The 24,549-nt window shown below is 53.8% G+C and overlaps 1 protein-coding gene across 1 annotated transcript; it reads right to left on the bottom strand.

The window, feature by feature from the left end:
- Positions 1-267: 267 nt before the first annotated feature.
- On the bottom strand, positions 268-24,549 carry ATN1 (atrophin 1). The gene is made up of 10 exons (XM_059830637.1): positions 24,487-24,549; positions 8,939-9,132; positions 8,624-8,761; positions 8,110-8,223; positions 5,189-7,191; positions 4,736-4,958; positions 3,910-4,627; positions 2,452-2,595; positions 1,997-2,177; positions 268-1,433 (listed from the first exon to the last, which is right to left on the bottom strand). Exons 2-10 carry the CDS (start codon positions 9,014-9,016, stop codon positions 1,400-1,402), a joined length of 3,633 nt encoding a protein of 1,210 aa, XP_059686620.1. The 5' UTR covers positions 9,017-9,132; positions 24,487-24,549; the 3' UTR covers positions 268-1,399.

Genomic DNA, 24,549 nt, shown 5'->3' with positions numbered 1-24,549 from the left:
TTTCCTGAGGCGGGGCCCGCTCCCAGCGCCCCCCTGGCGGGCACCGGCTGCCCGGCCCTCCTTACCCAGCCCCGGTTCTCAGCCCCTGCCTGGAGAGTGCGTGTTCCTGCCCACTCCTGAGGCGAGCCACGGCCAGGGCCCCTCCCGGCCCCGGTAAAAAGAAATGAACACAGCGGAGTCTGTTTCTGGAAGGGTTTTTTTGTTTGTTTTTTTTTTTTTTCTTTTTTAAGAGCTTCATATATATATTTATATATATAAATTATTAGAATGTGTGTTGGGGCTTGGGAGTGCGTGGGGAAACTTTGTTTGGGTGTTTTTCCATAGCTGGGTTGTTGGTTGGTTTTCTTTTCCTTCTAATGGTTAAGTAAATATATATATGGGGACCAATCGAGAGATACAACTGTGAAATCAGACACGCACGCGGGGGGCAAGGGAGTCACAAGTTGCTACATAAAACTGCCACGTCTAATAGGATGTGCATGAGTTAAAGTACATCAATTAGAATGGGTGAGGGGAAAGGGGCAGCCGCCATCTTAAAGACAGTCCCAGGACGCAGAACGCTCGGCCACGTCAGCTCTCCCCGCGGGGCTCCGGGGGGTCGTGGCGGTGGTGATGGCGGTCTTGGAAAGAGTCTCCTGGTGCTTTGCACCTCGTGGCCGTGCCCCTTCCCGCCAGCCGTGGGAAAGCGCAGCCACCATCTCGCCAAGGGTCTCGCGGTGCTTTGCACCCGGACGGCTGGGACCTGTCCCGCTGCAGGCAGGAGCGGCCGCTTTTGAAGGGCTCCCGTAACGCTGTGTTTGCCTCTGAAGGGATGTTGGAGAACGGGAAGCCGCTCTGGCTAATCCGAAAGAGTTCCACGTTGCTTTTCTGTATCGCTAAGCAGTATCTTACACCTAAAGGGGGGCGGGGTGTGAGGAGGCATCTTGAAAAAAGGCTCTCTTGGGTTTTGAGTTACTTCTTGGCCGCACCTCCTCCTCGCGGAAGCAGAAAAGGCAGCAGCATCACGCACACCAAGTCCTGTAATGCTCTGCGCTTTTTATTTAACACAAGTGTTCCCCCAAAACAAAGGATGGAGCTGCTGCCATCCTGAATTCACATCGGTCTTTGTCGTTTTGAGCTCTGTGCAATGCTGATTCTGTTTTCCTCAGAGCTCTGCTGAAATCGCGTACCGACCGTTTCATGTCTGTGAGCGGTGTTTCAGTCCCTCCCTGTTTTCTCGCCTCCACTTTCTGCTCCCAGGATGCCATCCTGTACTTTTTGTCCCCTCTTCTCTTGCGCTCTACTGCGTGGTGGGATCAGGATGTGTCACTCTGCAGCTTCCCCTCCCCCGGGGTTTGGTTGATTGATTGCTCCTCTCAGAGAAAGACATGATGATGTCATGTTGACAGTAGAAGTCCATTTAAAGGGGTTTGTCACTTTCTTTCTTCAGGTGGCTAGGATAAAGAAAAGGAACAAGGTGATTGTGAGAAAGAAAAACGCAATTTGCTATCTCCCACTGCCTTTTGTTAGACCCACAGGACACTGCTGGCTTGGAAAGTTTTGCAAATCCTGGAAGTAGGCGATGCTGTCGAAAAGGTACAACACCGCACCTCTCTTCCCCAACCTGCTTCCCCATGCACTCATGAAAGCCTCGTCTTGGCAAAAGCATCCAACCCCGGCAAATGTTTGGTATTCTGGCAGGGGGATCAGTTATTCATAGCCGTGCTAGCGTGTGTGAAACGTGCAAGTCCCCTCACCAAGAGGAGAGGAGCCGAGACCCCACATGACATCAGCCACCAAACAGCCGCTTGCCAAGAGTGACCTTCCCGTGGCCAACCCACAGCTGTGCCCCAGTGGCAAGGCATCCCTGCTCAGGCCGAGCCACCCACTTCAGGGGCAACCCTTCCCTGTCCCCACCGCCCCTGCCACCCCCAGGCCAGGGCTGGGCCTAGAGACCGACTTGTGAGGAGAGAGCGGTCTGCTCGCCCTGCGCTGCGGAGAGAGCGGGTCCACGCACCTGTAGTAATCCTCCTGCGTCGGGAGCGGCACGCCGTGCAGAGGGTGATGGGCGTGAAGCCACTGCTGCTGTTCCAGAGCCAGGCGCTGCAGCTCAGCTGACTGTGCGTGCATGGCCTGGAGCTGATGTGCTGCTGACATGGGTGCGGAGAGCGAGCCCGGCAGGTCCCTGTAGGGTGCAGCTGCAGCCAAAGACGAAACAGAGAATAAATGAGTTAAGGTAACAGCTCCATCCTCTCCCATGGCCCCATAGCTCAGTCAAGACTTGACTGCGCTTCCTTTCCCAGCCCTGCCCACGTGCAGGACTCGCTCATCTCCCGATAGAGGAGACCTGTCCCACACCATGCCCGAGCCCTGTTTAATAGACCTCAGTTTGGTCCTGTGACCCCTCACGACCACCCTGCCCCTTTGAGCTCTGCTGATGCTCTTCAGAGGAGTCCCTGCCAGCACCCTTACCAAAAAGCTGGTGGCGCAGCACTTCATTCTCATGTAGAGGGTGAGGCAGGAGAGGGTTGGGAATGGTTCCAGCTGGGTATGGTATCCGGGTGAGGTGTGATCCCGAGGCGAGTGGGTCGATAAGAGGGTGAACAGAGGCTGAGGCTGGGAAGAAAAGAGACCACAAGATAATCGTCCTGCGCTTTGTAAGAGGTAGCACGGAGAAAGGCCCGAGGCACAGCAAAAAAGACATGGAGAGGGTCGGGGTGTGTGTGTGTGTGTGTTAGGGATGGAATGGTTTCAAGGCTAGACAACGCAGTACCATGTCCTTCTGAGCGTTACTCTCTTGGCCTGCATTGAATTTCACGTGAACCAGTCTGGCATAGCTCTGTCCCTACACTCCTCAGGGAGAAGTACTGCTCCTTAAAGTCGATTCTGCAAGGACCTGCTCTGCTGTCACGTCTGTAGCCAGTGTCATGCCTATCTGCCACCCTGGCTGTCATTCACGTGCACACTCATATTGGGTGCTTCCCTTTCCAGGTCTCATCCGGCACAGATGCTCAGTGCCAGGCACTCAAGTTCGCAAGTACTACCTAAGGCTGAAATGCAAGGTACTATTTCTATGAAAACTGCTTTTTCCAGTGTTTTGGACTCACTGCCAGAGTGCTGGCTAGAGGTGCCCAGCTACGGAGCGTGGGGGGAACGGACATTCATTTGTACCTGATGCCACCTCCCAGTAGTTGCGGCTGCTTGGAGCGGGTGTCCGTCTGTGACTCTGCCACCAGACCCCACTGACCGCTCACAGTACCTGAGCAGGCACAGCACTTTTTCCTATTGTATTGTACTTCAGGCTTTGCGACCCCGAGATTTTCATCCCTAAACTTTTTACTTTGCTTTCCTGTAGGATGTGGAAATGGAAGGGACCACCACTCCATTCTGAAGGATGGCAGCCTCCAGTTCCTTACAATCTGCCTGTCTCCTCTCCCATCCCATCCCATCCCACCATCTGCAGGAAGAGCCATACAAGCAAACTGAAGAACCAACATTTCGTTAGTCCCAAGGATACTGTCGAAACTGTTGTTAGCAGGGCTCCCACATCCTCTGCAGACCACAGTGTGGGGGACGCAGTCCACAGCACCACCACCCTGGTAGCCAGTGGGATCCCAGCACTCACATTGCGTCCCCAGAGATCCGGAACTAAAGGACACGGTGCAAACAACTCTGCTCACCACTAAGCCAGCTCACAGACACCCCGATACTTGCAACAGATGTCAGTGCCTTTGGTGGGATGGGAGCAAGGGCAAGGCTGAATGACCATGACGTTGACCTCTTCTGGCTGAAAAGGTAGATCTGCGGCCTCGAAGTCGAGTCTCGGCAGCTTTTGGGCTTCCCCATGGCCACAGGGAGGGAGCGCAAGGAGGGTGCAGTAGGAGGGAGGGCAGGGCTTTGTGCAGGGCACTACCACCATGGGCTCCTTACCTGCATGTATGGCATCCTGCTGGTGGAGATGGAGGTGGGAGTGGATGTGGGAATGCTGATGATGATGAGGTGTCACATTGAGCATCTGCAGCCGGGCCAGAGGGTCATTGCTGAGAGCAGCCACCCGCTCGGCGTGCTGGCGCTCAGCCGCCAAGCGCTCGGCGTAGGACATGTCAGGACGAAGGGTCGGGCCGGCTGCCAGCGCCAGCCTCTCCCGCTCCAAGTGGCCCAGCCCTGGGTGGAAGGGAAAAGCGGGATGAAGGCCGGGGGCCGTCTGCAGACTCAGCCCGCCGTGGCGTGGGAACGGATCCATGGCAGCAGCTGGCACGGCGTGGAGCTGCTCCAACTCGGCAGGCTTGACTTCAAAGCCGGGCTTGAGACGTTCACGCAGGTCCCGGTCCCTCAGGTCTCGTTCGCGGGCTTCCCGCTCCCTCAGCTCTCGCTCCCGCGTTGCTGGATCACTGCTGTAGATGGCCGGCACGTTGTACCCCAGCAAGCCTGGGTCGACCGCACCCAGCGGCACGTAGAAAGGGTGGTTGCGGTTGCTGGGGGACATGACATGGGGCCGTGCGTATTCGCTGAGGGTGCGCAGAGCTGGGGTGTCGGGGCCCAGGTACGGGGGAACAGTCGCTACGGCACTGCCCTGCTCAAAGGAGGGGCGGTGAGGAACCGGCCCGAGGGACGAGCACTCAACCGGCCGGCCCTCCTGGGCCATCTTCTGCAAGAGAGCAGAGAGACCGGCATCAGCGTCCCAGCAAGGAGCGGCCAAGAGGGTCCTCAAGCATCTGCCCCGGCTGCGCTGTGGCAGTGGGACCCCCAGACTTACCACGCTCCTCTCCAGCTCCCGCTCCTTCTCCCGCTCCCGCTCCTTCTCCCGCTCCCGTTCCCGTTCCCGCTCCTTCTCTTCCCGTGCCTTCTGCTCAGCCTCTCGCCGCACTTTCTCCACCAAGTCTGCCCTTTTCTTGGCCAGCTTGGAGCCGTCGAGGGGCACGAAGTACAGGTCCGTGCGGGAGCAGGAGTTGAAGCCGCGGTCCAGGTGTTTGTTGAATCTGGGGACAAGAGGTTAAGCCTGTCAGTGCAAGAAGGGGCTGGAGGGCAGGGATGGGGACAGGGAAGGAGACAGGGGCTGGCAAAGCCAAGCCCAGCACTGTTGGAAAGGGAAGACCATCATGGAAAAGGCAAAAGGGCGCAGCTGCACTCCACGCTTGGGGGGAACCTCCCCTTCCCTGCCCCATACGTGCCCCCCCAGCCTGGGGACACCCCCTGGGCCACCCCTCACCTGGCTGACTGGCTGGCATGGCTCGGCACGTCCACCACCTTGGGGGGCGGCGAGGGGCTGCGAGCAGGCGGCACAGGGCTCTCCGGGGGCTCGTACTCCTCTGACGGCTCCTGCTTGATCTGCGCAGCGCTGAGGGGGAGCGGGGGCGGCGGGGGGGCCGGGGCAGCCATGCTCCCCGGTAGGGGTGGTGGGGCAGAGGGGGCAGGCGAGGGAGCTTTGTAGCCCCCCGCCACGGGGGAGGAGGCCACCCGGTAGCCGGGAGGGGTGGCTGCCCGGAAAGGGGCAGCTGAGGAAGCGGGGGGCGAGCCTGGCTTGTAGGGGGCCGGGGGCTGGAAGGTGGGGACGGGGGAGGCCGCCCGCTTTCCATAGGGGGCCACGGCCGAGGGGGGTACCGGGGGTGAGACGGTCTTGTAGGGGGCCGCAGAGGGGGAGGCCATGGTGGCGATGACGGTGGAGAGGGTGGTGGCAGTGGAGGTGACCGGAGGGCCAGCTCCATGGGCTGGGGAGGGGGGCGGCGGCGGGGGGAAGGTGTAGGTGGCTGGACTCTGCCCCGGGGGGTGAGCGCACATGCCGGCGTAGCTCCCCTGGGAAGAGGCGGCGGCGGAGGAGGACGAGGAGGAAGAGGAGGACGAGGAGGAGGAGGAGGGGGCTGCGGCAGCAGCCGAGGGAGCCTGGCTGTAAGCGGCCTGGCTGTGGGGGGGGTAGAGGCGCAGCCCATAGGTGGCATGGGAAGAGTGATGGCTGCTTGACTCCAGGCCATGGGGGTAACCCCCGGGGGGCTGGGGGGGAGCTGCGGCTGCTGGGGAGACCCCTCCGCCGCTCCCGTGGCCGTGGTGGTGCTGCTGCTGGGGCGGCTGCTGGTGATGGGGGGGCTGGCCGGGGAAGGTGGCAGCAGGGTGGGAGCCGGCGTTGCCCAGGGGTCGGCTGTAGGGTGGTGGCCCCTGGCTCCAGACGGGCTGGGAGGGCAGGGAGGGCTGGGTGTACTTGGGGGGCTGGCTGGACACCGAGAGGCCGCTGGGCGGGGGGAATGAGTGGCCGTAGGAGGCACTGTAGGTGGGCAGGGGCTGGGCCGGGGAGGGCTGGGGGTACTGGGCCGAGGAGCTGGAGGGCGGCAGCGGCGGCGGGGCGTAAGGGTAGCGGGAGGGGGCCAGGGCCGGTGCCTTGTCCTGCCCCATCCCGTGGGGTGAGGAAAGGTGGCCGCCCAAGGCCTGCCCCACCATCCCCGGGGAGCTGGAGGCAGCCACCGCATTGTTGAGCGGGCGCAGGGCCGGAGGGGGAGGCAGATTGGCGGAGACGTGGGGGAAGGAAGGGGCCGAAGCCGGGGGGGCAGCCGGAGGGTTGGCTGGGGGCGTCTTTTGAGGGGGCAGCCCCCCGACCACCGAGGCCAGCGAGATGGGGGTGGTGGGTGGTGGATTGTGCTTGCTGCTGAGGGTCTGCTCGCGACCCCCTGGTGCGGGGAGCCCTCCCACTCCACCGGCAATTTTGGCCCCAACCTGGACCACGTTGGCTGTAGGGTAAAGAGGAGCGTGGGTGGAGGAGGAGGAGGAGGAAGAGGAGGAAGAAGAGGAGGAGGAGGAAGGAGGAGCGGAAGGGGCAGCAACAGCAGAGGAGGAGGAGGAGGGTGCCTGCGGGGCTTGAGCCTGGAAAATGCGGGAGGCCTGGCCCTCCAGCTGGGAGTGGTAGCTCCCTGCGGGGGGTCCCTGGGGGTGCACCTCACCCGGCAGCCCGAAGCTGGGCTCGGGTGGACGGGCCAGGCTGTCGGGAGGGGGAGCTACCGGCGGGCTTTGGGGGAAGAGTGGAGGGTGGTGGTAGGAGTGAGACGGCCCCTGGGACAGCACGGAGGAGGAGTCGGAGTCATTCTCCACGCTGCCAGGGCTGTAGACGCTGGGTGAGGTGCTCCTGTTATCCTGGTCGATATCCCGTGGGTCACTGCTCATCTCATCGTTGAAGCTGTGGCCGTCAAGGCTGTCAACATCAGACGGGGACGGAGGGCAGGGCAACTCCTGAAGTAGGAAGAAGGAGAGAGGCATCATGTGGCTGCCCAGACTGCGCACAACACTTTTCAAGTTCCCAGAGAACTTGCTTTCGGACCCTTCTCTGCCAGCACTAGAAAACCACAGCGGGAGGGAGACATCATCTGACACCGGTCCTCCTGCCTCCCCTCAGAGCATCTTCAGTGCTCTCAGGTCCTTCACAAGCACCACAGGCTCAGGGAGGAGGTAACGATGGGCACCTTGTGAGGCAGCAAGGGAGGGCTGCGTCTCCATGTGGAGAAATTACACAGGGGTAATCACAGTGGTTTAATTACAATGACCTCGTAACGTGAGCAAATATCCCTGTGTTTGCAGGCCTTTAAGGCCAGTTCCCCGAACAGGCTAACGGAGAACTGAGAAGCGCAAGAGCCGAGTCTTCCTCCAACCGTCCGACCGCCGATCCAGCCCGGTGCTGTCGGCATTTTGGAAAAGCCCTGCCACAACTACGCGGAGCGTGTGCATCAGCGGATTTTGCACAACCATCACCCGGACCCCACCATGACTTAAGCACCTCCGTTTCACACTGCCCTGGGGGAGCAAAAGAGGCCGAGTCTAACCTGACCGGCAGCTGCGCGCAAAGGCAGGCTCTTGCCACTGAGCTGGGGAAGGCAGGGCACGTGCCCAGCTCCGAGAGTGCAGCAGTCCCCTGCAAACAAGGCAAAAGAGACGGAGAGACTCCGTCTGCTCAGTCGTCACTCCTGGTGGCGTTTTTGTAGCCAGGCAGATGCCATTTAGGTTGGAAGAGCTGCAGTGCGAAACCCAAGGTGCCAGGGCTCCCGAGAAGCGGGAACCTCAAGCCGGGCGGGTGTGAGCAGCACAGGTAGAGAACAGGAGAATCCTTTGCCCTGGACCCAGGACGTGCCAGCAATCACAGCAGGGACAACTCACCTCGGTTTTGGTTTTTTTGGGAGCGTTGGTGTCCTCCCCTTCACTCTCTGAGATCTCTTCTGTTCGGCCCTGCTTGCTGCCCTTGGGGGTGCAGGATTCCTCCACCCGACCTTTCTGCAAGGGAGAGAAGGAGAACAGGGAGGTGGGAGGGTCATGGGGAAACTTCCCACCCTGCCAGACCTTCGCAGACTGCAGCCGATGAGACACAGCCACCACAGCGCCTGTGTTGAAGAGCTTGGCAGACAGTGGGCAGTGGGGCAAGACTGAGCCAGGATATGGCAAAAATCAGCACTAAAACAGGCTGGTGAGACAGAAGACCAGTTCTTGGGAGATGATGGGAAGGACAAGATACTGAGGGTGAGAGGAAAGACACATCCTGCCCATTCCAGAGAGCTAACCCAGCATGGGCTCCTCAGTGGATCCCTTCTGGTCTGCGTCCCCGGATCCCCAAACAGATCCCACCCGTTCTGGGCAGTCCTCGGGCACCCCACACTCGTGTACTAGCTTATACTACCTTTGTGGCTTGTCGGGATTTCTCAGCCTTGCCATCGCTGCTGGAGGTGCTGACACCGCCGGGGGAAGCTCGACCCCGTGACCTGAGCTCCTCTCGGGGCCCTGGAGTCTCTTTCTTCCGTCCACTCCGCATTGACATCTAAGAGAGGGATCACCGGATCAGTCCTGCTTTGCATCTCTCTCCACTCCTGCCCTGTCCCAAAGCCCCTGAACCCCTGGCACTCCACTACACCAAACTCATGTCCACTAGCCTCAGTCCCAACCCACAGCTCCAGCTTGGCTCTGGTGTCCCACCCCCCTCTCCCATCTCACGTACCGAGTCCTTGTTCTGTCGTGTCTTCATTCTTTTGGGTGTGGGACCCCCATTCTCCTTGGTCCGGTTTGATGAAAACATAAATTTTTATCACTCCGCACCCCCCTTCGGCTGTTCCCGGGGAGACAGAGACGGGCAAGAGCGGTTCTTCTGGAGGGGGGGCTTACACCAGCAACGCAACAAGATCCCGGTGAATCCTGAAAGGCAAAGAAGCAGATGAGAGGGGAGAAAGACTGAGTGGACTGCAGGACATCCTTTTGTGGTTTGCTATAGAAGTAAGACAAAATTATTACTGTTTACTTAATTATGATTTACAGGCACAAGGATCTTTACCAAGAATGCAATAAACTTTCCCATCAGTGGGGAAAAGATTTGGCCACTGCCACATGTCATTTCCGGTTTCTAGGAGAGATACCCACACGATGCGAGGCAGTCAGAGCCCAACAATAATTTTTTGGAGGAAGCAGGGAGGAATGGTTATCAGTTCGATGCCCAAGGTACACAAATAGGTGTGAGAAAATGCATTTAGCTTTGATTTTGCGTGACGCAAACAGAATCAACTCTGTTCAGCTTGGAGTGCCTGCCTAGGTCTCCTTCTTCTCCGTACACTGGACTGTTTCTCAGTGTACCAGAGTCGTGCCCAGAGATGCGGAGTACATCCTTACACTCTGCAGCAGCAGGAAGATTTCTGAGATCCCTCTGAATAAATTTACAGCTTTGTGCCATGTCCAAAAGCACTGTAGATATTTCACACCCTGTTATGCCACACAGTTCCTAGTTCAGAGTATGAAAGCACCATGGTTGCGTTAGCCTGGGAACCAGACTGAAGTTATTTCAGGGATGCTGCTCCTGAAGCTAGCTTGCTCGGCTCCATCCAGCTTAAGATCTTTTGCACTGCACTGCACTATAGAGACGTAACCAAAAAGAGACTGTCCTTCCCCAGCCTGTCATTCGAGCTCCTATACTTGGCCTCTGGAATGGACAATCTGCAAGGCAAGGAAAGTGTCCTGTGGATGAGGCATCAGGAGAAAAGAGCCACATCTCCCGGGCTATATTCTCTGATCCAGAAGCACGAAGTTTTGTGAATAAGACAACTTGAGCTTTGGGACTCCTAAAAGCCATCCCAGCCTTGGAAAGATCAGCTTCCAGCTGGCCAGTCCAGGAGCAGTCTGGATGCACTTTCCTTTCTCCGAGGAGGGAGCTAGAGCCAGGGATCAGGGCAAAGGCACCAGATAGGAGAACACCTGGACCTCCTCTGCAGCCCTGCTGCTGGACTGTGTGGCCGCGTGATCACTGCTTCCCACCGCCTCCATCTCCCTCCCTGTGAAAAGGGAGTAATGACACTGGCCTGTCTCTTTTGGGGCCTCACATCTTCCCTGACCAATCCTTAGAGAAACCCATCCGGAAGGTACGTGGGAAGAGCGAGGGATTGTTTGTTTTAATTTCATTAATATTTTATTTGACCCTCACCATGAAAGCCACAGGGGACTCATCCAGCATTAATTCCCACACACAACAATTCATTAACTGAGACCTCTTCTTTAATAGAAAAATAGCTCACGATGGTTTATAACTGACCTAATGGAGGCAGAGCACTCTCCCAATCCCCACCAGCTGACGTGTTTTACAGCCTTACATTTCTGCCATGCTTTGGCCTTTGGTTGCTAATTCAGCCAGTTACACTGATGCTATTCTAGATAAGCATCTAGAATTAACATTTCTTACATGGAACCTTGTAAGTAAGGCGATCCTAATTTAACTCAACTTCAACACGCACCACATTGGCAACCTTCAAGTATTAGCTCAGCTCTGAACATGCAGAAGCAGCAACGGCACATTACCAACACGCCACTGCTCTTGACATTCAACGGCGATGCCACCCACACCAAAGAACCAAACATCGTAACGCAGCACACAGGTCTTCCTTCAGCTCTCCAGCAACCCTGTACTGACAATTAATGGCCTTCTTTCCAGAGAAGTCAGTCAGAGAAATAATACGCAGCCAACCACATACTGAAACGCCTCTTTTTAGAAAAGATACCAACTCGGCACTTACGTCAACCGCTGAATACGCAGTACCAAACAAAGCCAGAAACAAATAGGTATGCTTCAGTAGACATAATTAAGCGCTGGGGCAGAAGTTTCTATCGCTTAGAGCACGAAGACTTTTCTAAAACATATAACAGAATTGATGCACACATTATTAGGCTCAGTACAGGAACTGTTATTTCAGAGGCCAGGTGAGAGGATCACAACACCGCCTTCTAATTTTAACATCTATGAAATAAAAGCTTGCCACGTGAGCCTTGACAATTACCAAAGTCACACCTGACCCTTCCCATCACCGAAGATCCCCTGTGAATGTCTCTGAAGAGTTCTTAGGGCTCTGTGGCTTTGGGAAGGAAATGAGACATTTGGCAGGGCTGCTGTCGAAGGGATAACCTTTTCCTGGCCCTGTGAAGCCCTTTACAGGTTTGATTGAGTTATGAGGCATTGCGAATTGCTATTTTCTGTTTGTGTTTCATACAGCCCAGCTTGGTTTGGCTCACTGCCCAAACCCCTCCATATTCTCCTGTAAGCCCTGCTGCAGTCTCCTGCGAGAGACGCACACTCAACAGGCATCCCCACGTGGGATCCAAAATGGATCCCGCTCCTCCTCCTCCTCCCCAGCTCCCAAGCAATTCTCCTTGCCAAAGGTGGACTGTCCTGCACAGGCAGCCAGGAGATCACGGGCTCCAGCTCCTCTTCTACTGAAGGAGGCAGATAAGCTCTCTCCTTCCCAGGCTGCAACCATGGAGCAACTCTTCACGGGTAACAAAACTGGAATCAAGCCCAGCTCCAGTTCTGCCTACTTAAGTATACGCCCTTGGTCTCTCTTAGGAAGCTGGGTGAATGTTCGTCCTCGGCTCAGGATACCGTTTACCCCTTAGATTGAGGGTGTGAGAAAATAAACTTTCCTAGACGGCAACAGAAGCAGAGGAAACAGGAACAGGACCAAGTTGTCGGGGATGGTGTCTGGGGGCTCGGCCGGCACACGCTGGGGCTGCGCACACAGGTACGCCCAGCACAGGTCCCAACAGCGAGGAGGCGATTCCCAGCAAGACAGGGAAGTCTGGGAGGTGCCTCCAAATCCACGGAGGGCTGAAGGGGTTTGTCACTTTGGCTGGTGCTCAATGGCAGAGCAAGCTCCAGGACGGGCAGCCCGAGTCCGGGGCTCCAGTCTGCTTGAGAAGATTAAAAGCCAGCTAAGGTCCAACTAACCCTCCCCGGGGCTGGTGACAGGAGAAGGGAGAGCTGAAGGCTCCCAGTATCCACGCCACTCAAGAAAAAGAGCTAACACCACCATTACTTCAGCAGCATTTCTTGAGCTAGCAGACATTTAAGGCCTGATCCAGTCCTCACTGAGATTAGCTGCTGGTACTCAGTTGCCAAGAGTTACTGTGGTCTCTTCCCCTTCTTTTGTACTACTCCTCTCTTGGGGAAAAAACCCAACATCTGCTTGGTTTTATTACCTGCTACTCCTGGTCTTCTCTGACTGTAATGTCCCAGTAGTCTCAGGTGGATTCAGACCTGGTCCAAGCAGGAGGAGAGGTGCAGCGGGGAGAACGTGACAATGGTACGTGACACAGGAGCCCACCCTGAGTGATTTGGGGGTGGAGGGGAATAGCGCTGGTGCAGCCTCCTCTCTCCAGCGAGGCTCTGCCTAGGCATTGCCCGGTACACCATATACCAGCTGGAGGCACGGAGTGCAAAGACGTCAAGGTGCATGGCTGGATCATTCAGTCTCGAAGACGAAATGAATTAAAAACCCTGCCACCCATCAGGAGCACACATGACTGCAAGAAGGGGCGATTTGGCAGCATCTGTACTTTGAAACAAAATGCGACAACTCATGTTCTCTGGTCGTGGGGGTGACAGGCATTACACAGCTTGCACCCCGACGGCAAAATTCTCCTACCCTCCAAAAGGGGACGGACATATCTAACCTGGCCACTGGCAATCGGTATGTTCCTACACTAACTCCTAAACTGCGCTCGGGCGCTGGAAGAGCGGCCGTTGGCACAAACCAAAGGCCGTACAAAGGAACACCATCCTAATGGGCAGCCAGTGCTGTGCACCGGTGCTGGGGCTGATTTAGTCTGTTACTATAGACATAGCCATCGTTATCTTCCACTAGACACCAGTCCGTGGAAAATAAGTTTGGAGTGAGGAGTCAGTGAAGTTCCTCCTTTAGTCTAAGTAGAGATGTCCTGAAGTTCAAACCTCTTGTTTTCTTCAGTTAGGAACTGTTGAAAGTACACAGTGACTATTCCTTAAGTCATTTTTTAAAATGTAGGAACTACATCCAAAATCCTATGTGAAATCAAAGGCATTTGGCTTGCAAAGGCAGGGATTTAGAAGTCAGAAGATGTGAGACTTAAAACGGAGTCTGCTTCTCTGCAATTCATTAGCTCTGTGTTCCCATCCTGGTTTTTCTCTTCCCCCTTCTGCAAAGGGACGGGTTAGCACTGGAGGGAGGAACCAGGGTGGCGAAGCGAACGCAGATGCTTTCTAACACATCGCAGATGCGGGAAGTGTCCTGAAAGAAAATTGGGATGATAACCAGTGGATCCCTCTTGACAGGTGAAAATCGCTCAGAAGGGAGTGCCCACTGGAGCGGTGGCCAGGAGACATGCACCGTGGGTGGGAAGTCAGAAATCGGCACATATATATATATATACACACACACACACACACACACCGCGCAGTGAACAACGGTCCCAGGCAATACATTTTTAATTCCTGTCTATAGAAGAAAGACAGGGAGGTGATTAGAGACAGCCAACATGGCTTCACCAAGGGCAAATTGTGCCTGACTAATCAAGGGGCCTTCTCCAACGGAGTGACCAAATCAGCGGACAAGGGAAGAGCTACGGACGTCATCTACCTGGACTTCTGTAAGGCCTTTGATATGGTCCTCCACAACATTCTTGCTGCTAAATCAGAGAAATATGGGTTTGATGGATTAGGAATTGGATGGATGGCCACGATGAGGGTTGCGAGGCACTGGAGCAGGTTGCCCAGAGAAGCTGTGGATGCCCCACCATTGGGAGTGTTCAAGGCCAGGTTGGACGGGGCTTTGAGCAAGCTGATCTAGTGAAAGATGTCCCTGCCCAGGGCAGGGGGCTGGACAAGATGATCTTTAAAGGTCCCTTCCAGCCCAAACCATTCTATGATTCCACTCCTAAAACAATACCTCCCACGCAAAAGAGGGACTCAGCCTGAGCCAACAGCTTTAATCCTTTCTTGTATGTACTTGTTGACTTATTTGTCAACAGTACTTGTTGACAAATTCATTTTCCATGCTACCTAGGTGCTCCTTCTCCCCAGTAAAATAATAAACAAAAATTAAAATGCTTACATTTCAGGAAAGGGTGCCAAATAAGAGTACTAAAAATAAACTTGCAGAGTGCTGGCAGTCTGAGGACATAAAACCAGTCTACATTTTATTAAGTCTATATTAATGTTTTGTTTTCTTAATTCTGCACAACCATGAGGAGTAAGAATGTTATTTTGAGTGTGAAAGCTGTAACTCTGGAGCCTCCATTCAATGAAAAACGCATCTGAGAAAAAAAAAAAATTCTGAAGAGCAGAGTGAAATAAAAACAATTAGAGCTAAAGTGAGGTAATAAATAATAAAAACGTTCATGCATTTAACAATAGCTTAATTTACAGCATAGAAGAAGATATTAATTTTTCCAGAAGCAACTGAAAATAAAGTTTGATTCACTAAATGAAGGCTAGACATACTGAAGAAGGTTACGTTAATCGTAAAACGATTCCTGAGGGCACACTAAAATGACTGTAAGTATGTAACAGATTTACTTAAAAATCTCAGAAGAATCATTCCACCCTCCCCGAGGAGGGCCCCTGGATCTCTTGGAGACACAGGCTGGCAGACCCCAGCAGCCGATCGCAAAACGCAACACTCCCACTCTTCCCTCCGCGAGCAGGACGGAGGCCTCCGGACGCATGACGCGGAGGAAGGACGCATCCATCACACTCTCCATACTCACTACTTTAAGAAGCGCAGCGTCTTCTATACTGGCGACGCCTGAGCACGCATTACTCGTGGGGCTGTTAGGGGCTAAGGGTCTACTGTAATACGTAACTCCCCCTTTTTATACATACCTCCCTTTACTAAGGAACGCAAAGTAAATTACTCAAGGACATCACACGCTAGTTGCCTGGAGACTGAAAGGAAGATGTCGGCCGGAAGGGACACCTGCGGGTCTCTGCTCCAAACTCCTGCTCACAGCTGGGCTGACCCGAAATCAAGAGGGGGTTGCTCGGGGCCTTGTCCAGGCAAGTCCTGAACATCTCGAAGAGGGAAGCTTCCCCAGCTGACCTGGGACACCCATTCCAGCGCGGAAACACCCATCACCAGTCGTAATTTCCTTGTTGCGACTTGTGACCGTGACTCCACATACCATAGCTCCGCGTTGTTGGTACACGGAAGTTATCCACCTGCCCAACCCATCACGGTTCCAGACTTCTGCTGCAAGTCTTTCCTGGGGAAGATTGCCGGTAACTTTGCAGCTGCGGGGGATATATAAGAATACAGGAAACCAGAAGCTGAATCCAGAGTCGGGGCAGCCACACCATCCGTCCCTCCCTTCGGTAACAGACCAGTGAACAGCAAGCATGGTCACTCCTTTCTGCCAAGACCCGTATCGTTCTGAAGTTGGCAGAGGGAGGCCTGGGCAAGGATACGACTCTGCTGAGAGCCCTCGGTCCCAGGCAAACAGAGCGCAGAGAAGAACCAGAGAGAAGCTCGGTAGCTAGGAGGATCAAATTCTGCAAATGGACGTGAATGAATGAAGTGCTGAAAGTATCAGGGTAGATGGAAGAAAGCCTGCTGGATCCTCACAAGGATCAATGTCCTACCTCCCAATGGCATTATGTTAGGAGACACTGTCAGTATCGCAGATGATCACGATTTAAGAGAGAACTTAAGAGAATAAAACACTAAAGAAGCAAAACCAGGATGGATATAGAAAAAGGGCAAAGGGAAGCCAGTGTGGCTGATGAGAGTAAATTAATGAGGGTAATAACAATGATGAGAACTAACTGAGGAGAACTGTAGAAGGACTTTTCAAGAGGAGTGACTGGGCGATTAAATGGCACGTGAACTTCCATCTGGATAAATATAAAGCAAATGCACACAGAGAAAAAACAACTCCATCTCCACCTATGAAATGACGGACTCTGAGCTGACCGGTGCCACTCGAGCGATACCCCTGGGATATGAGAGGCAGATCCATGAAAATGTCACCTTGGCATTCGGCAGCCATCAAGAAAGTGAACCACATGCTAGAAATTCCTGACAAAGGAACGGAAAACAAAACAGAGAACATGCATAAACCCACGGTTTTCCCACATCTTGAAAAGTGTGTGTAGTTCTGCTCCTTCCGCAGGAACTAGAAAGGGCAATGAAGAGGCAAGACTGACTGGGTTAGACATCTCTGTCCAGAGAAAAGGTTATTGAGTGAGGATGTGATCGAGGACTGTGAAACCATATACGAAAAGCAGAGGTTGGGTGGGAAATAATTTTTCACTGTCTTTTCCACTACAAGAACTGAGGGCTATCAAATAACACTACGAAGAAACGAGTTCAAAACCAACAAAAAGAGGTAGTTCTTCTTGAAATGGGTGGCTGCAGAATTTCCAATCAAAGGACACCATGGGTGCTAGAAGTTTGCAGGGATTTGATGGGAGACTGGAGAGTTTCGTGCAAGAGGGAATAACTGGCGCTTTCTGAATAGCGAGAAACCACATCCAGCTATGGCAGTCCCTCCATGGAAAACAGCTGGAAGCTGGAGGAGTATCAGAGGAAAAGAGCACGTAAGCTTGCCTTAACTTACCCTCTTTCCTAGGGATTTGGTAGTGAGCACTGCTGGAGCAGGGGACCCTGGACTAGACGGACGCAGTAGGGTCACTGGCGCGTTTTTAACAAGTTCAGTAGTGCAAAGCGCTGAGTGATAACACTGAAGAGAAGTGACAAGCACATCTGCTGTCAGAACTTCCGCTCATCAGCGGGGAGCGCTGAGGAGGAGAGGGATTTATCCATCACAGGAGAGCTATGGGCACCATTGCTATTGTGAAGGCACCAGACAAGGTATTATCAAGCAATGAGAAAAAGTACTAATGCCACTGGACATTGCACGTGTCAGACAGCCTCTGGTAGACCACGCAATGCTTCAGTTACCCAACATCAGGAAGAACGAAAGTGGATTGGAAAGGGTGCAGAAAGCAGTTTCCAGAATGCTGAGGGACACACAGAGTCCGTTACGTACAAGACCTATAAAGACTTTACTTTTTTAACCTCACAAAAGAAAGCTGAGGCAATGTCATTACTGTCCATAAAACAGCAGAAACTAAACGCAAAAGGAGTCAGAAGGGGCATTTAAGCTAATGGAGAAGGTTGGTATAAGAAGACAACCAACAATTTTAGGATGGAAATGGGAAGACTCCTGGTCATTTGGCGAAGCTCTATCCCTGGAGCATAACAGGGGCAAAAGAAAATCCTTATTATTAAGACAGAATTCACCAAGTTTGCAAAAGAAAGTAAGTGGTGTGGTGCCCAAAGGGGCTTTGCAGCCAGCGACCCAAGGACGCCCTTTTGATTCGCTGTTTCTAGGGATTCACGACAGACAGCGAAGCCAACACGAGAGCCATCTGCACAATGGGTAAGCATCTGAACAGGATGAAGACGGACAGACAGATCCATAAGGAAAGGAGCGAAGCGGGGTCAAGGAGATGGGCACAGGAACAATCGTACAGCAGACCTGAGACAGTGATAAGCTTTGAGTCACTCCCTTGCTTGGGATCCCACAGCTTTTCCTCGGTCTACAGAACTGGCCAAGTAGGATGACCCTGCCCTCACCTGTGGGGCTGAGGGAAGGGAAACCCAACGGTGGGTCACAGGAAGACTTACACGGGAAGAGATCGCTCGAGGTCTCCGCTCAAAACCCCTGTTCACAGTAAACTGCAAAGCTAGACGAGGTTGTCATGAACACCTTAGAGAAAAGAGTGTCCCCAGCCTCCCTGGGAACCTGCCTGGAACCTGGGTTCCTCCCTGGGAACCTGTTCAGTCTGGAGAAGAGGAGGCTGAGAGGAGACCTCATCGCTCTCTACAATTACCTGAAAGGAGGTTGCAGAGAGGTGGGTGTTGGCTTCTTCTCCCAAGTGACGAGTGACAGGACAAGAGGAAATGGCCTCAAGTTACGCCAGGGGAGGTTTAGACGGGATATTAGGAAAAATTTCTTTACTGAGAGAGTGGTGAGACACTGGACTAAGCTGCCCAGGGAAGTGGTGGAGTCACCATCACTGGAGGTGTTCAAGGAACGTGTGGACGAGGCATTGTGGGACATGGTTTAATGGGCATGGTGGTGTTAGTTGATGGTTGGACTTGATGATCTTACAGGTCTTTTCCAACCGTAGTGATCCTGTGCCGGTGCTGAACCACCCTTGGGAGGAAGGAGAAGTTTTGTCCTACGTACTTCACCAAGTTCATGGTGAAGCATGACTCTAGCTCTTACGATTTTATGAAATGAGAAAACACGATGTTTATGGCTAAATCAAGATCTTCCTGGTCACGATACAATGAAGGATTCAAAGTCACAAGTATCTAAAGCTCTCCCCGATCCCAAGAGAATTCAAAGCAAGCAGTGCATGCCAAAGTGCTATCACCTACAGATACATAACCTGCCTTACTGACCACAGACCCAGACACCTCTCAAACATGCACTTGAGCCCAGAGACTGAGCCGAAATTAGGCTCAGACTGGACTGCCAGGAGAAAAGGCATGACGGCGAGTGAATCTCACTGCCTGAGATATTTTCAGTGCCTTGGGTCACCTCCATAAAGCAGCGCTTGGCAACCTGTGGGCTGAAGCTTGGTGCACAGCTATGGCACAAGCATGACCTGTCCCAGCAAAGAGACCTCACGCATGGATCCACTGTCAAAAAGCAAATCCCCTGAAGATCACGGTGGCCCATCATGGTATTCATTGGTAGCTGGTGAAGGCACCGGCTGTACAAAGTCTGCAGAGACATGGGTAAAGTTTGCAGGCAGTGTGCTGAGGCAGGTGAGATGGTACACGATGAAATGGAAACTCTGGCACAGACCAGTTGGCGTTACTGCTGCAACGGGGTCACGCAGAGAGACAAGCGTTTTAATCATGGAAGATTTTTACATCAAGAACAGGAGAATGTAGAAAGCTTTCAAGGACAAAGATCCAAGGATACAGTGAAGCTCTGGAAAGGCCGCATAATTAACAGCTGATAGCCAACCGAACAGGAGCTCCCAGCACGGGACTTCTGAGGGACCTATTCCTGAATGAATGAAATCCACCAGTGCAGAAAGAGAGAGATGATTTTCACCTGACTGTATTCTGGACTGGTGGGACCAGTATGGGAGTAGTGCGTGCAGTTTTTACCCGTGTACTCCAAAAAGGATGCTGACAAATTGAAAACTTCCGAAAAAGAACAAGAAGGAAGTCTGATAACTCCTCCCCCTCACAGTAAGAGCCTTATGAAGCTCAATATATTTGGCTTACCAGAGAAAAGGTTGAAGATGGGCTATGAGTACTACAAAGGGAGAAGATTTCCGACAGCAGAGGGTTCTTTAACCTACGAGACAAAGACCCCGGATCCAACGGATAGGAGGTGAAGCCAGAGAAATTCCACACAGACATAGAGCAAAATCTGAAAAACGGGAGAAATCGATCACTTGAAAAACTGGCATAGGGATCTAGCGTATCACTGGAAATCCTTACGGGTTTTTTTTTTTTATTATTTTTTTTATTCTAAAATAAATACTCTACTATTTTCTGCAAAGACCGCCAGGTGACATTCCCTGCCACATGCCAGGCAGGGAAGAGGACCAGCCAGTTGATCAGAACAGGTTTTTCAATGCTAAAGTCATTAGCAGTCACGGAGAGGTTGGCCAAGAGGTGATGGGGTCTAGCTCCGGGTGAAAATGTGCTTTGAAAGCAATGGTCTAGCAATGTATGAGGAGAGCTTGATCGATAATCATGACTGGATAAACCACTCTTCATAGAGGGTGGACCCTCCTCACGTGCCTGGCAAACTTCTGAGCGATGCTGAGGAAAATCACCGCATCTATTGCACTGCCTGAAAGAAAAGCAGTAGTATACCCAGAACACTGTGCTATAGATACACTTTGTATCCAATACACTATGCTATATATCTCAATATAAAATTTAATGCAAGATATAACATTATGTATTAGGTAAGATATATTACGTTACACAGACTATTATATATATTGTGATACACACACACACACACAAATACGTATATACACAGTACATCCAATCCACTGCCCAAAGCGAGGAAGGTTGCTCAAAGGCAACCCTCGCTTAAGTGATCTATAACGCCGAGAGACCTTATGGAAGAAACAGGGTATCGCCAAGTGCCTCGTAAGGCAGGGAAGTACAAGACTTAAAATTTTCCAGCTAAACTGATCTATGATGAACAATGTCACCAGGGCAGGAGCCGTGAAGGAAGATTGAAAGCAACCAGCTACCTCTTCTTCAGCAAAGCCCAGACAGACCATCATCAGCTAAAATTGCTCGGAGAAGATACCGCAGTTACCCTTTGGTTTGTAGGTGAAAATACTGCCACAACAATCAATCAAACATTGATATTTTTACGGGAGACAGTAACAAATCAGTGTTTGCTGCCACAAACAAACACAGAAGACGGTCAAGAATTTCTGCAGGAGCATTATCAGAACTGGAAGCAAGGCAATGCTTCTGAAGGGATCGCTTCCTTACCAAGCCGACGTGCGTTAAACTTTCAACGCACGCCAAATCCTCACCCCTAAGCACTCGAAGCCCCAGTCAGCCAACCAGACTGAGGCGGAGGTGAAGCTCAAACCACCTGAGCTGGAGACATCCCCTTCTGTCTCGTCGTTCTCCATACACGTCTCACTGAGGAGACGGGTTGTGGGCCCACGATTGCCCACCGCACAACTGGAGGAACAGAAAGATTCTCCGGCGTTGAGCTCAGCACGACACAAAGAGCAACGGGATACATACCTGGGCAACCTCGCAACAGACATGCGTCCTGGGCACCGCTGCAGCTTCAGTAACTTGGGCAAGGCACTGAGATGGAGCGTCTCGTGTTCGTGTTAAACCATACACTGTGACCAGACTTGGGCAGTGATCGCATGAATGAATTCCGCGGAGAATACATGCCCTCGGTGTCGCTCACTTGGTTAAGAGCGTAACTTTTTCAGAGATGCCTCCGCTTTTAAACACACTCAGAACTTGCGCTTCCTTCTGCTTTGGCCTTTAAGAAATTTGTATAGCACTACTGTTCTGTCCTTCACCAGGAACAGTCCTCAAGAAATACAGATGGAAGAGACGAAGTGATAAATGCAAGAAATACACTTCGTACTTCCATAGCATCTCCTGATGGGGGAAGAAAGAGATCAGAAAATCCACTGGAGGCAAGAAAAGAGTTTATTTCTCCAAAAGAGAACAGGAGAAAGAATAAACAGAACTGGGGAAGATACAGCCTGACAGAGGAGGAAACCAGGTTGTCGGAAGAAAAAGCAGACACCCAAAGAGGAAAAATAGAAGGCTGCATAAACATTCGGGTAGGTATTTATAAGGAGGGGCAGAGCTGAATAAATGCTCAGACCAATTCCAGAGACTGCATGTGCAAAGGTAAATAAATAATCCTTCCCTACACAGCTCTGGATTCCACAGCAACTGCTCCCCTCGACTCCACCTCCACCCCCAGAAAAATGCTGATAACACGAGGGAGCTCCGGGAGGAATCACATACAGAATCACTAAAGTTGGAAAAGACCTGTAAGATCATCAAGTCCAACCATCAACTAACACCACCATGCCCATTAAACCATGTCCCACAATGCCTCGTCCAGACATTCCTCGAACACCTAATCAGGAAGGTATCTAAGGAGTGACAGAGGCTGAACTTTGGGAAGAGGAAAACCTGCCTGATTCATTTCAGCTACAAATAAAAATAGAACGGAGTATTTCAGCTGTAAGGGACCTACAACGATCGTCTCGTCCAACTGGACCAGATGCTCCCCCTCTTGAAGAAAAATACATATCAGGTTGCTTTTAGTACAGCGATCCCGCTATGCTACAGAATCACAGATCCTTGCACGACCATTATTATTTCGGGATACAAGTACGCCCACAAGAAACCTTTTTGTCATTCCTCGTGCAGAGAAACATAAAGGTGAGAACGCAAGAACCTTTCAGAGGTATCCAAGGGGTACAAAATCGAGGGGAGGAGATAAACACGTACGAAGAGAGGTGAGGGCAGGCCACTGCAGCAGGTTAAACCTGTTAATCGCCTTCATTAGGATTCACTGCACATTTAATTTTCAAATGTTTGGGGGGGTTTTGTCATTTCCAGCAAGAACCACGGCAGTGTACGTTCACTCCTTGGCCATACTTGAAAAGCTCCATCATGAATCACAACTGGAAAAGTCTAGTTTGAAAGACCAGATCGTTCGCAAGAAGCTGGGGAAATACACAAACGATTGCTTGTGCAGTCACCGGTTACAAATGTAAAAATAACGACTTGGCTGAGAAATGGGGCGGGGGGGGGGGGATGAATACAGGGAAAAAAGGATGAAATTTCATTAGGGAAAAAAGGATGAAATTCACTCCAACGAACAATTCAACCATTCGCATTTACAAGCGTCCCATCCACGGGCAATCATCTTGCAGCTCCAGCCCCTCAGGGGTGCACGTGCAGCACAGCGGTGAGGCACAATCCCCCCGGTTAGAAGAAAGGAGGGTCCAGCTCTCAACTCAAACAACCGTGGGATCCGGGTTAGGAAACAGAGGTAACCAGGCGGGGATTTGGCGGATGCCCTGACACCGACACGTCGATTCTGGTGGGAAGTCAGGGCTGAACTCTGAAGCTTGAGGCACGTAGCCGCGCTCCACCATTCAGGTGGACACAAAATGAATGGCGTATCTAATTTCTCGTCCTCTGCTCCCCTGCTACACACCTTAGGATAACGGCCCGCTACTTTCTCCCCACTTTTTCAACGCTGGAAAGCACGGCGGTTCCCACGCCATCCGCCCAACACAATCAGAGATAGCGAAAACAGATTCGAGCGACTAGCTTGGTAGGGACGTGCTGCTCCTCAAGAACCACAGCGCCGCAAAACAGACCCTGCAGACAAAAGCTGTAGAAATTCTTACAGTAGCCATCCTGGCAACCAAGTAGCTGGCTGCAGAAGCCAAGGCGGCCAGAGCACTAAGACAAACGCAAAGAAAGACGCTGCCCGTCTCGAAAGCAACTTCAGGAGCACAGGGCAAGCTAGCGAGGTGGAACTCGACGACAAGCGAAGGCGGCGTGTAAAGTAATGCCACGGTGACCAAATGGCTGCCACTTCGACAGCGCAGCGGCCACTCGGCAAAATACAACCGGCAAAATACAACCGGCAAAAAAATACAACCGGCAATCCGCTGGGCAACGACAGCCTCGCGAGGCAGCCGCAGGCCGACGGGGCGGCACGGCCACCGGCTCCATGGTACGGCCACCGGCTCCGCGGCACGGCCAGACGGACGGCGTGGGAAAGAGATGCCGCTTCTCCAAAAAATAACCGGAATAGCAAACGGATCGGGGGATCTCAGCCGGCCCCCCGGGAGCGCAAACGCCGTCCCGATGCCGCCCAACCGTGGGGGCCTCCTCTGCTCCCCGGTCCGCAAGCAGCAAGCCGGGGTTTCAGAGGAGAGGGCAGGGGGTCCCCAGGCTGAGGGTGGCAGCGGGAGGGGCCGACCCCCCCCCTCCCCGTGCCTGCCACGGGAGCGGAGGGGGAGCAAACGCACCCCCCGGCGGTCAGATCCCGGTGGAAACAGTATTCCCACAGATTCCTGCCCGCCCCCCGGGAAGCAGGGACAATACGAGGCTCCCCGGGAGGGGGGGGCCGGCAGCCGCGGAGCGGGCTGGCCCCCCTCCCGCCCCGCCCCGCCAACTCGGGACTCCCGCCTCGCCCCCCCCGCCCCGGCCCCCGCCGAACTTTCTGCTGCAGGGAAGGGGGGCTCCGCGGGCGCTGACGTCACGCCGGGCGCGCGGCGGGGGGTGTCCCCGCCCCGGGACCCCCGCGGCGGGCGCGGAGCCCCCCCGCCCCCCCGGCGCTCCGCCGCCGCCGTCCAAGGCGAACAAGCCGCGGGCGGGCAGTCCCCCCCCCGGCGATTTACGAGCGCTGCCAGCCGCGGCCGGGATGGGTCCCCCCGAGCGGGATGGGCCCCCCCCGCCCCGGCCCAGCCTCCGTGACCCGCGAGCCCCCCCCCGCCCCGGCCCCTCGCCGCATCCACGCCGGGGCGGGCACCGCCGGGGGCCCTTCCCCAGCGCCGCGGGGGTTAACCGCCACACCGCCCCCCCCCCCCCCCGACGGACGGACCGGAGGGGAATAAAACCGCCCGCGGAAGAGGGCGGCGGGCGGACGGGCGTGACAGGGGCGGCTGCGGGCGGGAGAGGGACTCACCGGCGGCTGCGGAGGGGAGGTCGGACGACGGGAGGAATGGAGGCGGCGAGGAGCGGGGGAAGG

The sequence above is a fragment of the Gavia stellata genome, chromosome 1 (genome assembly GCF_030936135.1).
Source record: "Gavia stellata isolate bGavSte3 chromosome 1, bGavSte3.hap2, whole genome shotgun sequence".
Lineage (NCBI taxonomy): Eukaryota > Metazoa > Chordata > Aves > Gaviiformes > Gaviidae > Gavia > Gavia stellata.
This window is presented reverse-complemented; position numbering and strand designations above follow the sequence as displayed.